We start from the raw sequence: 12934 nt of genomic DNA, 5'->3' as shown, positions 1-12934 counted from the left end.
TTTTGACAATGTTATGACCATTTTTGGGGTGAATTAACAGAGCAAAAAAAATGGTGAAAATGTTCGGAAATCCCATGTTTTCTTCAGGGGGAGTGCCTTTAATTTCTGGAATAGCCCAACGAAACGAAAGGAGGTGAATGCAGTGTTGCCAAAACTTTTCAGCGCCAAGGTGGCACATTGACTAGACAGGCCATAGTAAGTGACAGGAGTCTCAAGTAGCCCAATTTTTAAGCTTCCAAACAAAAGCATCTAATACTTGGTATTTGGGTGGATTTCCTCGAATTTAGAAACAAAATCACCCAATTGGGCAGAAAAGCACTTGATTTAAAACTTCCGATACTTAATGAGTTTATTAGGACCGATTAATGGTCACCCTTTGTAATTGCAATTGGGACTCAAAACATTTATAAATCGGCTAAATTGAAAGGAAAATACACCAAACTACTGCCGCGACCCGACTCTTGTAAAGTATTCCAATTTTAGGCTAGTAGTGGCATGGCTTTTTGAGTAGTGGCAAGGGGTCACCAAGTAGCCCAATTGTGTCTTTCAAAGTTTGCTTGATCTTGTTCAAATGCATCCATAGTCAGGCACCTCTCTAAATCAGTGATCTAGTTGATGCTTTCACTCCGGATAAAGCTGGATTGAAATCAACGGACAGTGGACGCCTGCTGGAGCTTCGCACAAGAACGCTATGGGGAGATAGATCCTTCGAAGTTGGTGCATCTAAACTATGGAACACTGCCTGTATAGCACTGAGAACATGTGACAATATATCACAACTTTCAAATCTGGACTTAAGACCCATCTATACAATGAGGCATTCATACAATGACTCTTTTAATATATTTGACTGTTTTTCTTATGAACTGTTTACATACTTTTTTCAGATCTTTTGAACTTGATGTGCCAAGCACCATATGAGCTTCGAAATGCGGATACTGGCGCTATATTAAATCATCATTATTATTATTATTATTTATTGTCTTAATATAATTGCATTATTGTATGCTCTAATCACTAACACAGAACTGCCATTGATATCAGTGACCACATCATCAGAGTTACTGGATATCGAGGTTACTAAGATCACCTCAGGACAGGAGCATGCTAGCTCAACCAATTTCACCATTGACTACGGAGGAGCGATGGCACCAGTGTCTCTGTCAATGGAGTCTTCTGCTGCAGAGGTAACCGACTAAAAGCAATTAATGGCCTATTCTAGTTGAAATCCACACTCTCCCTGTGGAAGATTTTGGAAATATCTTCCACAGAGGGAGTGTGTTTTTCAAATGTAATTGGTCAGAGTTAATCATTTTGAAACCCATACTCCCCCTGTATTATGGCTTTACATTTATCTTCCACAACTGGAGTGAGTCTTTCAAATGGAAGTTACCTAATTGTGTATTCAATTGTGTATATCAAATTTGATACTCCCTCTGTGGCAGACTTTAGCTAAATCTTCCACAGGGAGAGTGTGGAGTTTAAATAGAACAGTCCAGTGATTCACTAGGGTTGCCAAACCTGTGATTTGGCGGGCAATTTTTTGAAGAGTTTCCTAGAGACTTTTGAATATTTCAGGTTCCAATATAAACTGGCCTCAAAAAAGAAAATTTTTCACAAGGTCATATCTTAAAATCCTCTCCATAAAAATGAACAAAAATTGCACACAGGATTACTTCAATACTCTACTCTAAACACTGATCAGTAACCAAACAGTTGTCCAACTGACACAACAGCAAAATACACTGACATGGAACAACCTTCCTGGACCACATTAACAGCCCAACAGACTTCTTTGGCTGGGTTCCAATTATTCGCCTGTACATGAACAAAAGTACACACAGGATTACTTCAATACTCTACTCTAAACACATGTCAGTAACCAAGCAGTAAGTCCAACTGACACAACAGTAAAATGCACTGACACGGAACATCTTCCGGGACCACATTCACAGGCGAATAATTGGAACCCAGCCAAAGAAGTCTGTTAGGCTGTTAATGTGGTCCAGGAAGGTTGTTCCATGTCAGTGCATTTTGATGTTGTGTCAGTTGGACAACTGTTTGGTTACTGACCAGTGTTTAGAGTAGAGTATTGAAGTAATCCTGTGTGCAATTTTTGTTCATTTTTATGGAGAAGATTTTAAGATATGACCTTGTGAAAAATTATAAGTTTCTTTTTGAGGCCAGTTTAGAAACCAGTGGCTAAGAGAAAAAAAATAGGTGACTTATCAACATTATATTGGCTCCCGCGTCATTTCATGGTAATCAGAGGTCAGCTTGTGTCAAAATAGTGTGTGTATGTTCCATTTTGGTAATTATTATTATTATTTCCAGTATTTTCGTACAGGTTTATCCTATTTCAGTACAGTGACGTAATAATTGGATTAACTACCATAGCAATAGATGAATACAATTTTTGAATAGATCGCCCTGCACTACATCATCCATGTGGTACCTATGCATTGAACCATAGATGTCAAAGAAATGCTGATCACTCACACCTGTAAGATTAGTATCGTTGAAAAGAGCGGTATTGTATTCAATCTATGATTGCCAACATAAACATGTGATGAGTGCAACCTGCTTGTAGTGCAGGGCATCTATTCAAAATTTGTATTCATCTATTGCTATGGTAGTTAATCTGCTATGGTAGTTAATCTGATTATTACATCACTTCGACTTTGAAATTATGTCTTCACACTATTTGAAAGTTTTTCTAAGGTCAGCAGAGGTCACCTGTGGTCAAAATAGTACGGAATTAGCGGTTTGTTTGTTTGTTTAACCAGTTGGTCCGGGTGGACACACCGAGGTGCTGATGGAACTAGGCTCAAGCAAAATGCTCAAGCCAGGCTTAAAAGCTTCATAGGCCTAAAAAAATTGTTTGATTGGCGTAACATTTTTTTTAATTTACATTTTTTTTTCTTTTATTTATTTATTTATTTTTTTTTTTGCAAAAAAAAAAAAAAAAAGTCAGGGTCAGGTCTACTTTTAGGGTATGTCAGGTTACGCCAATCAAACTATTTTTTTAGGCCTCATGCTGACCTGCACATGTATGAAGAGAAAAGAAAAAAAACAGCAAGGAAAAGGCCACTCCACAAATCAATTGTACAATTTTGCTCATTATCCCTTAAGGCCGGTGTCGACAGGTCCTCTGTCGGAATCCTGTCGACAAAGCGAATTATGTCAACATATCGACAGAACTCCGTCCATGGCAACATAGTGCAAAGGCAATGGCCCAGTAAAACTTCGTCAGGCAAGCTCATTTTCACTCAAAATATTGGCCATTTCCAATATATTGCAATGCCAAATCTTATCTTTTACCTACTATTTCGCCAATTTTTCATGTTATTTGCCTTCAGGGGTCATACTTTTGGCAGTATTTTGCCTTGTTTTCCAGTGTAAATTGTACACTTCATCGCTACATGCTCGCTATGAAGATGGCCATCTTGGAAATTGCTGAAATTGCCGATGGTGTTTCTAGATATTTTTAGGTTAAAATTTTTTAAATATTCCTAAAATCATGGAAAAAAAAGTCCTGATATTTTTTCGTAACCCAAATGTATGTCGACACACTGTCGACGTCAAGATACGAAATATGTCGAAATCAAAAAACGGTGCCGACGCCGGCCCTATTATCCCTTGGGTCGAGAAATAAGAAATTGGAAATACTTATTCCGTGCCCCCGATACAAAGGCTATGACTCGCTATATTTTTTCTTGTTGTGTTTCTTCATTCAGGTTCAGACCGTACTGATGGACTTGTTTGCCGCAGAATGCCGAAGAATCAGCGACGCTACGCCATACTTTTTCCGAGATTATGAACAGACAAAATTCGGTGAAGAGTGGGGCAAGCGAATCCTGGATCCGTTCTGCGGGAAAACCTCACTTCTGAACCCAACATACATCTTCAATACTGGTCGTACGATGGTCAATCCAGACCGCTCTAGGGTTATAGAATATTACAGCAGAGATTATCCGGTGGTAAGTGGTCTGGTTTTGTTTTGGTTGTATTTTTATTTTACTAGCGGTCACCCGTCTTTCGCGGTTCGTAAATAAATGCAATTTTAAAAATGCATCACCACCCTCCGAGTTTTTATTGTGAACAATAATTGTTAAATAATATCGCCAACCCATGGCACCCACGCACTCTCCTCGCTCATTTTTATTATCCCATGTTTATTTTTCCCACTTCCTTCAGACGCAGCTTGTTGATACGCGATGTCGCGAGATGACGCGAACTAAATGATACAGGTTTTTTTGTTTGACGCGGCGTGTTGATACGCGAAGACGCACAATTTTTTTGTTTGACGCGATGTAGTTGTTAGGCGGACATAGGGATTAGTAACTGATGCTCACTATTTTGAGGTCCCTGGATATTTTTTAAAGGTATATTTACTCATTTTTAGACTTTAATCACTAAGATTGAAAAAAATGAGGTGAATATGCAGCGTAACTCGGTGAATGATTAGGTTTACAAAAGTGAAATTTGCAGTTGCATCACCGCCGTTCGAGTTTTTATCACGAAAAGTTTTGCAACTCAGTAATTTATTATAGATTTTTTGATATGGTTGTAATAATGAAGAAGATTATGTGACACAATCTAGTCCATATGGAGGCCAAAGGAGGCATTTTTTTTTTGAAGATAGAGATACTAAGGCAAAAAAAAAATTGTTTGCTTGCCCTCCACTGGCCGACCCAAATTTGGCCAAAATCAGGGTCGGCCCTTATAAAAAAATTGGGTTTTTTTTGTAGTTTTTAGTTTTTTATTAATTTTTCTGTGTCTTTTCATTTCAAAGCTAAATTTGGCCAACAACATTTTTCTTAAGAAGAAAATCATTACTGTAAAGTCATTATAACATTTATAACTGTCCATTCCTGCATCAATGTTTCCAATAAACTTGGCGTCGTATGCCTGTAAGTATGCAGTCGTCCTAATTGAATCAATTTCTATCTGAGACCATAGGTATTATGGTCTCAGATTTCTATGGTGTATCTTATTGCGTATTGAAGGTCGGAAGTGATGAAGTATTGATGTATCTATCCACATGACCAATGTTCATTGCCTACAGGCCTATAATACAGTAGTGAGTCATTAAAAAAATAAATTCAGACTGACCCACCCAAAAAATCCCACTGGAGGGTTAAGCAAACAATTTTTTTCTTGGTCTAATCTTTATCTTCTACAAACATGAGGCTTTCATGTGTTGAAAACACCAAAGGTCTAGCATGAAGTTCTATGATGTCTATTTTCTTTAATGTTGTTTTATACTCCATATATTTTTGTCTTTATATCAATTTCAAATTTGCAGCCTTTGGCCTCTATGGACCAGACCGTGTCACATCTAAATAGCATATTGTGCTGATGACTAAGCATTGGGCTATTACTAGTTAAAAGCCATACACCCCTTTGGAATCCCATTTGAAATTCACACTCCCTGTGTGGAAGTTTATACGGTCATGTCCTCAATAGGGGGTGTATGGATTTCAACTGGAATAACCCAGTTGTATTACCCCTTTCTGACCGACCCTAAAATTTAAAACTTACAAAATGTTTACAGATTTGGTGGTTTTGGGGGTCATTTGCAAAAACAACAAAAAATTAAGCCGAACCTACTGGTCTGTCTACGTAGAACAGGCTATTTTTCGTCGCATAATGCCCAGCTTTTTTATTTTTGTATTAAAATCTGTGATTTTGTTTGTTTTGTATTTGTCAGCTGTGTTTTGCCTTCAGAGGCAACATAGGCAGCCGGCTTTATATTGGACTTCGATACATCATCCGTGGGTATAAGCAGATAGAAGCAGCTGATTGGTATGACTCACGAACACTGGCTCGTTATAATGGGTATGTAAATGGTGACAATGGGTATGTAAATGGTGACAACTCTCTAGTCCGAAGGTTCCCTAGTACGAAGGTTTGCTAGTCCAATCACGTAATGTACCATAGTCCGAATTCTGAAAAAGGTTCGCTAGTCCCGAATATCGGATTCTCTAGTCCAAAGGTTTGCCAGTCAGAATAATAAGTTTTCTAGTCCAAATATAGAATAAGGCTCGCTAACCCTACCCCTGACCCTAACCCTAACCCCAACCCCAACTCCAACCCTAACTCTAGAGAACCTTCGGATTAGCAAACTTAATTTGGTTTTTGTACTAGCGACCCTTTGAACCAGAGAACCTTCGGACTAGCGACCCTTCGGACTAGAGAGAAGCCACAATGTAAATGTGGGTGCAGTGGTGTAGCTGGGGCAAAAGGGGCAGGTGCCCACCTGTGAGCCCACCTGTGAGAAGTCTTGCCCCTGGGCTGCTGCCCCCTTTTCCCCCGAAGTCTTGCTCCCCACGCACCAGAATTGACTGGCTATAATGGGTATGTATATGGGCTTGGGTTGCTTGTGAGGGAGGAGTGTATGTCGGTACATGTATGGTTAAATTACCCTGGATATTGAATACCAAGTCTGTGCATATAATGGACGCATCTCCGGTTTTATTCTGAGCTCACTGATCGAGTGCTGGGTTAACACATCGTGTGCGTGTGTACCATTGAATCGGTGACGCATGTATAAACAGAATGCATATCGCTGTTCGTCTTATAATTACATCTTGTTTGTACATCACATCAGCTGCGTGTGGCTCTGCCAATAATCATGATAATAATATGTTCGGCAAGATTATACACACATTGTAAGCTCTGTCCGTCTTGACGTATAATTTGTGTGCATATCGTTATTCATCTTACGTCTTGTTTGTTCGTCCTAGCTGTGTAAAACTACGCCAATATTCATTGACAATAATATGTTCAGCGAGCTGATACACACATTGTAGGCACTGTAATGAAATAACAATTTTCTTTGTTTTTCCTCATTTGTTTGGCTCAAAATTAAAAGGGGACAATGTGATCAGTAGCTATCAGTGAAAACTAACATTTAGATAGGAATCTATTTTTTATGTAAATCATGCATTATTGTTTTAATATGTAATAAATTTTAATTTTCAGATTTGTCGCTGACTGGCAATACACCTGCATAGACCTCGATACCATGGTAACAACACAAGGCACAATCAAGGATCTGGTGTACAAAAATAAGCCAATGAAGATATTGAGTATCTCCTTTGAAGAAAAGACTGGGGAGGACAAGCTGTATATTGACAACGTATTCATTGGATCTGAGATGGACAGGTGTAAGTATACTTGAGTTTCAGCAAATGGCTGGAAAGGACACGCTGTATATTGGACGACAACGCTCTAGTCTGAAAGTTCCCTAGTCCAAAGGCTCCTTAGTCCGAAGGTTCGCTAGTCCGAACATGTAATTTACCATTCGCTAGTCCGAATTCTGAAAAAGGTTTGCTAGTCCAAATATCGGGTTCTCTAGTTCGAGGGTTCGCTAGTCCGAATAATAAATAAGGTTCTCTAGTCCGAATATAGAATAAGGCTCGCTTACCATAACCCTAAACCCTAACACTAAACCTTATTCTATATTCGGACTAAAAACCTTCAGATTAGCGAACTCAATTTGGTTTTCGGACTAGCAACCCTTCGGACTAGAGAACCTTCAAACTAGCGACCCTTCGGACTAGGGAGAAGTCACGGTATATTGATAACACATTTATTGGGTCAGAAAAACAGAAAATGTGTGTATTGAATGATTTTTCAATTTTTCTATTTCTATTGGCCTTATTAGTATCATTCCTTTGAACTCACTTTATTCTTAATTCTCCGCAAAGGTCGGGAGATGTAAAAAAAGACCCAGTTTCGTATACTATTTTCCGTACAGAAACTTAGCAGAAACCTAGCCTTGTGTTAAATTTGAAGGAATTGATATGGTTTTGCCTGTGTTTTTCCTGTGCAGACATTCGCCTCAAGAAGCCAGCCCAACCCAATGGGATCTTAGTGAAGGATGTCGGCGTCACCAAAATCGACACAGGTTTTCAGGTGACCTTTACCCCTACAAGTTGCGACTATGATTTTCCACTGATAGGCTTCAGATATGCGACAGTTGTTGAGGGATCTCCAGAAGCTGAAAGCGATGAGGTCATTTACTATTCGCCAGACTTTGCATCTGGTAGCAGTATTGCAGTGAGGAGGGTCCAAGCTGCGACTGTACCGGTTGGTGGGACGTTAACACTGCAGCTTGATGGGCATCATGTACAAGGTATGTGATTGATTGATTGATTGATTGATTGGTTGGTTGGTTGATTGGTTGATTGATTGATTGATTGATTGATTGATTGATTGATTGATTAATAGTAACAGGAGTCAACAAGTTTGTGGCATGCTATCACTACAGCTTGATGGGATTGATTGATTGATCCATTGATTGATCCATTGATCAATCAATCAATAGATAATAGTATTGCAGTGACGAGGGTCCAAGCTGTGACTGTACCGGTTGGTGGTACATTAACACTGCAGCTGATAGGATTTATGTACAAGGTATGTGATTGATTAGAAGTAATACTTTGATTGATTGGGCTATTCCATTTAAAATCCACACTCCCCTGTGGAAGATTTTGAAAATGTCTACCACAGGGGGAGTATGAATTTCAAATAGAATTAACACATTAGCAGGTCCATTTGAAACTCACTCTCCCTCAGGGGAAGAATTCAGGTTGAATCTTTCTCAGAGGGCGTATGAAATTCAAATGAAGCTGTAATGCGCTCATTCCATTTGAAATTCATATTCATAAAAGTGTGGATTTTAAATGGAATAGCCCATTGATTGGTTGATTGATTGATATGTTGCTTGATTGATGGGTGGGTGGATTGATTGATTGATTGATAGTATAAACGGGAGTCAACAAGTTTGTGACATGCTATCACTACAGCTTGATGGGATTGATTGATTGATTGATCGATTCATTGATCAATCATCAATAGATAATAGTATTGCAGTGATGAGGGTGAGTCAACCATGCAGCTGGTCGGACAGTAACAGTACTGCTTTTGGGAATCATGTCTAAAAAAATCATGTCATGTGAAAGGTTTGAGAAATGTGTTTAAAAAAGTGTCAAGACTTACCATCAGGTAGTGTAAGACTGAATGTGCATATAGTTGTGTCAAAGACGGCGCAGTTGTGTTCAAATTTGACATGTTCGTTTTGAACGCATAATTCTTTGATCAGCAGAGCACGATCCTGTCAGTACGGCGTGTTAAGACATAGGCGCGATTGGAAATTGTGCTATGGTGCACAACCAAAGTCTGGAATTTTTTTCGTGAGTCCAACACGATACGAACGGTTATTGTTTCATTTGTCACTACAAGCATAACACAAATAACATGCACTGTTGTAGAGGACAGCCAGGGTTGCCAAAAGATTTCAGCCCGAATCGCGGGCCAAATAATCAAAAAGTCGCCCAATTTTTCTCTTAACCATTGGTTTCTAGGGACAGGAAACTATCGGAAGTCGCGGGAGACAATGTTGAAAAGTCGCCCAATTTTTTTCTTAACCATTGTTTTCTATGGGACCGGAAATTGTCAAAAGTCGCTGGAAATATCTTCAAAAGTCGCCCAATTGGGCTACCAAATCGCTGGGTTTGGCAACCCTGAGGACAGCCTAGTCGAGTCAGAGATAACATTGTCAAATTCAATGCTCCTTTGTCTCCTCAGTCTCTGTTACAGTTTCAGCTAAGTTACTGGCCCAGTCTAATTCAATGTTATTTTGTGTCATCAGTGTCTGGTACACTTTCAGCTAAGCTACTGGCCCAGTCTAATTCAATGTTATTTTGTGTCATCAGTGTCTGGTACACTTTCAGCTAAGTTACTGGCCCAGTCTAATTCAATGTTATTTTGTGTCATCAGTGTCTGGTACACTTTCAGCTAAGTTACTGGCCCAGTCTAATTCAATGTTATTTTGTGTCATCAGTCTCTGGTACAGTTTCAGCTAAGTTACTAACCCAATCTAAATAAATGTTATTTTGTGTCTTCAGTCTCTCTTACAAATTCAGAAACGTTACTGGCAGATGCGATTGAATCCAGCTTGAACTCTGGTGCGGTGCATGTCATACGTAGGGGGTCCTGCTATGAATACCAATGGGACATCACATGGAAAACTAAGGGAAGTTCACATCCATTGCTACAGGTAATATTTGCACGGACCCGTCATCTTCCTACCAAAACAAGGTTCTCCCTGCAAACACATGCGCAAATTCTTCATTTGTATTTTTGTGCTTTTCTTGCATCGTACCAGAAGGCTTTTGCAACGTGTAAGTGTTATTAAAGCATACCTTTGACAGGCCTACACACACACAGCACCCACTTTGCGGGTAGAACCTCGTTTTGAGATGACCATGCAATCGGTGAATACCTCCTAAAATGCATTGTGGGCCAGTTTTGGCAAATTTTTGGTAAAGCTGAACTCTGACCTGTTTGTGTATGATTACAAAATATCAAGTTATTTAACATTGGTCTTAATCCTGGAATTATGGAAACTTGTGCGCCTCAGCTGCTAAATTGTTGGTCTAAAATATATAAAAGTATATATAAATAAATCAAGCAAGGTAAATCATCCACAGTAAAGTGCTCAACCAAGAAGGGAGCTGGAATATATTTAAAATGAACTTGGTGGTTTATTGTTTACAACGTTGTTTCATGTGGGGCAGGCTAGGTCGATATACGCTCAAGAGAACATAATGCAAAGATTTATTATGTTCTGATGAGCGTGTAGGTCAACCTGGCCTGCTAGGCTGGCCCTCATGAAACAACGTTGTAAACAACAATGCTTTAGTAAAGTTCACTTTAAATATAAAAGTATATATTTAAAGTTTGTTTGGATTATAATTGGTGAAAAAATAAGACTTGTAACACCATCGCGATCGTAATCTTGCCACGGCAGTTATAAATTGATTCTCATTATATACATCAAGATAGTGTTCAGAAATGTGCATGTTCTTAAATTCCCGATATAGAATAAGACGACCGTTTGATGAAACCTCTGCCACCCAGTCTTGATGAGAGATGTCAGAAACTCTTTGGCTAAATGAGCTTAAGAATTCAATTTCATTCCCTATATCTTGTGCAAGCCATGCATAGCCAAAGCCATACAAGAACAGAATATCTTTAACAGCGCTTGCCTAAGTTGATTTACCATTTTCATCAAGTCTAAGAAGCATCTTATATGCAATTTTTGGATATCTATAATCGGGAAGTCGCAAAATCCTCAGCCAGTATTTTATAAATCTGATTATTTGACGAGTGTATAAAGATGATCTACCACAGTTCCATTAGAAACTCACCCTCCCTTGGTGGAAGATTCAGGTTGAATCTTTCTCAGAGGGTGTATGAAATTTAAAAAGAGCTGCTAATATGTTCATTTAAATTAAAATTCATACCCCACCTGTGAAAGATATTTCTAAAATCTTCCACAGGTGGATCGAGTGTGGATTTTAAATGGAATAGCCCAATTAATCTTGTTCATTTTGTCACAGATCAGTGAAGCTAACCTGGTTGGTACAGATGTATCGTATAGTATTGAACGACTGATGGAGGGCAGTACATTAATGGCACCCATACCAGGAGAGTTCTTACGCATGTACTATGAACAACCTCAGGTATACACACATCAAAAAAAGTAACTACCCCCCACCCTTTAATGAATGACCAATATTCCAAAACGAGTTATTGTACGCCAAATTTGCGAAATGCATTGGAAGCAGAATTTATTTCTGCGCATTATATAAGACACCTCTTTGTTGCAAAAATTCCAATATTGATGTTGTGCGGCATACATTTAAATGAACGTAACCCAAGATTTGAAAGTTTTGATCAATTTTTTTGGCATACCATATTCTCTCCTATAAACACCTCATCTTTTTTTTGCAAAGAAAAAGTCACCAAAATGCAGACATTTCCATGTCATAGCATATTTTAAGCATGGTAAGTAGCATGTCATAATTGCATGGACAAACAAATCCTATATATTCTAACTTCTACATTTCCATCCAATTCACCACGTTGTAGTAGAATGTTAATATATTTAACTAAATAAATCACATTCTTGAATAAAAATGCACCTACAGATCTAATTTTGTAGTATTTTCCGATAATATATGGGCACCGCCATGTTGTTTTTCAAACTGGAAGTTGTAGTGCTCCTAAAGTCATATTTTTTTCACTAAAATTCATTACAAATTCAGAACAATGACCATTTGAGTGGAGTTCACATTTGGAACAGCAAAAAGATGTTGATGAGATTACATGTAGGTTGTGAGTTCTTTTCAACAAGGTCTCTGACTTCTTGAGGTATTTAAGGGGGTACTACACCCCTGCCCAATTTTGGGCCTATTTTTGCATTTTTCTCAAAATTTTTTAGCGCATTGGGGACAAGTAAGATATGTATATTATAGGGGCAGGACTACAACTACTGCACTGGAAATTTTATTTCAGCACAGACAACAGTTGTGGAGTTACAGTCAAAAATGAGGAAAACCAATATTTGATCAATAAATCAATAACTACTTGCTTTGAGTTGCTGAATTTTCAGTACAGTAGTTGTAGTCCTTGCCCCTATAATATGCATATCTTACTTGTCACCAATGTGCTATAATTTTTGAGAAAATGCAAAAATAGGCAAAAAATTATCCAGGGGTGTAGTACCCCCTTAATAGTCCATTATAGATAGTAGATAATAATATTTCTTTATTGAGGGTAAAACAGCTTAATACAAGTGACAAGCACTGCTTTCCAGGCGGGCATTCATATATACATACATTATTATAGATATTACAAATTTTACAAATTAAAGTTTTGTGTGTGTGTTTCAGGTTGAAGTTATGGTCAATCATATTCCATCCATTTGTGCCAAGAATGCCTCCTGTAGTTTTACCTATACCTGGGATGTTACACCTAGTGTGACCTCGATCAGTCCTGCATCAGGTAGGTCAGAGAAGATGTAAGGAAGAGGAGGGTTAACGGAATTATATACTTGAGATAATCCCGTAGGTAATCC

The 12934-nt window shown here is 38.5% G+C and overlaps 1 protein-coding gene across 1 annotated transcript in view; it reads left to right on the top strand.

The window, feature by feature from the left end:
* The window catches only part of LOC140140472 (fibrocystin-L-like), a 58250-nt gene that overhangs the window by 28340 nt on the left and 16976 nt on the right, over positions 1-12934 (top strand). Inside the window, 8 exon segments of the mRNA XM_072162235.1 lie at positions 1027-1187; positions 3738-3980; positions 5714-5841; positions 6988-7172; positions 7841-8143; positions 9918-10069; positions 11415-11537; positions 12750-12861. Of these exon segments, the coding sequence (XP_072018336.1) occupies positions 1027-1187; positions 3738-3980; positions 5714-5841; positions 6988-7172; positions 7841-8143; positions 9918-10069; positions 11415-11537; positions 12750-12861 (1407 nt within the window).

The sequence above is a fragment of the Amphiura filiformis genome, chromosome 2 (genome assembly GCF_039555335.1).
Source record: "Amphiura filiformis chromosome 2, Afil_fr2py, whole genome shotgun sequence".
NCBI lineage: Eukaryota > Metazoa > Echinodermata > Ophiuroidea > Amphilepidida > Amphiuridae > Amphiura > Amphiura filiformis.
Note: the sequence above shows the minus strand (reverse complement) of the source record. Positions and strands in the feature narration are given on the sequence as shown.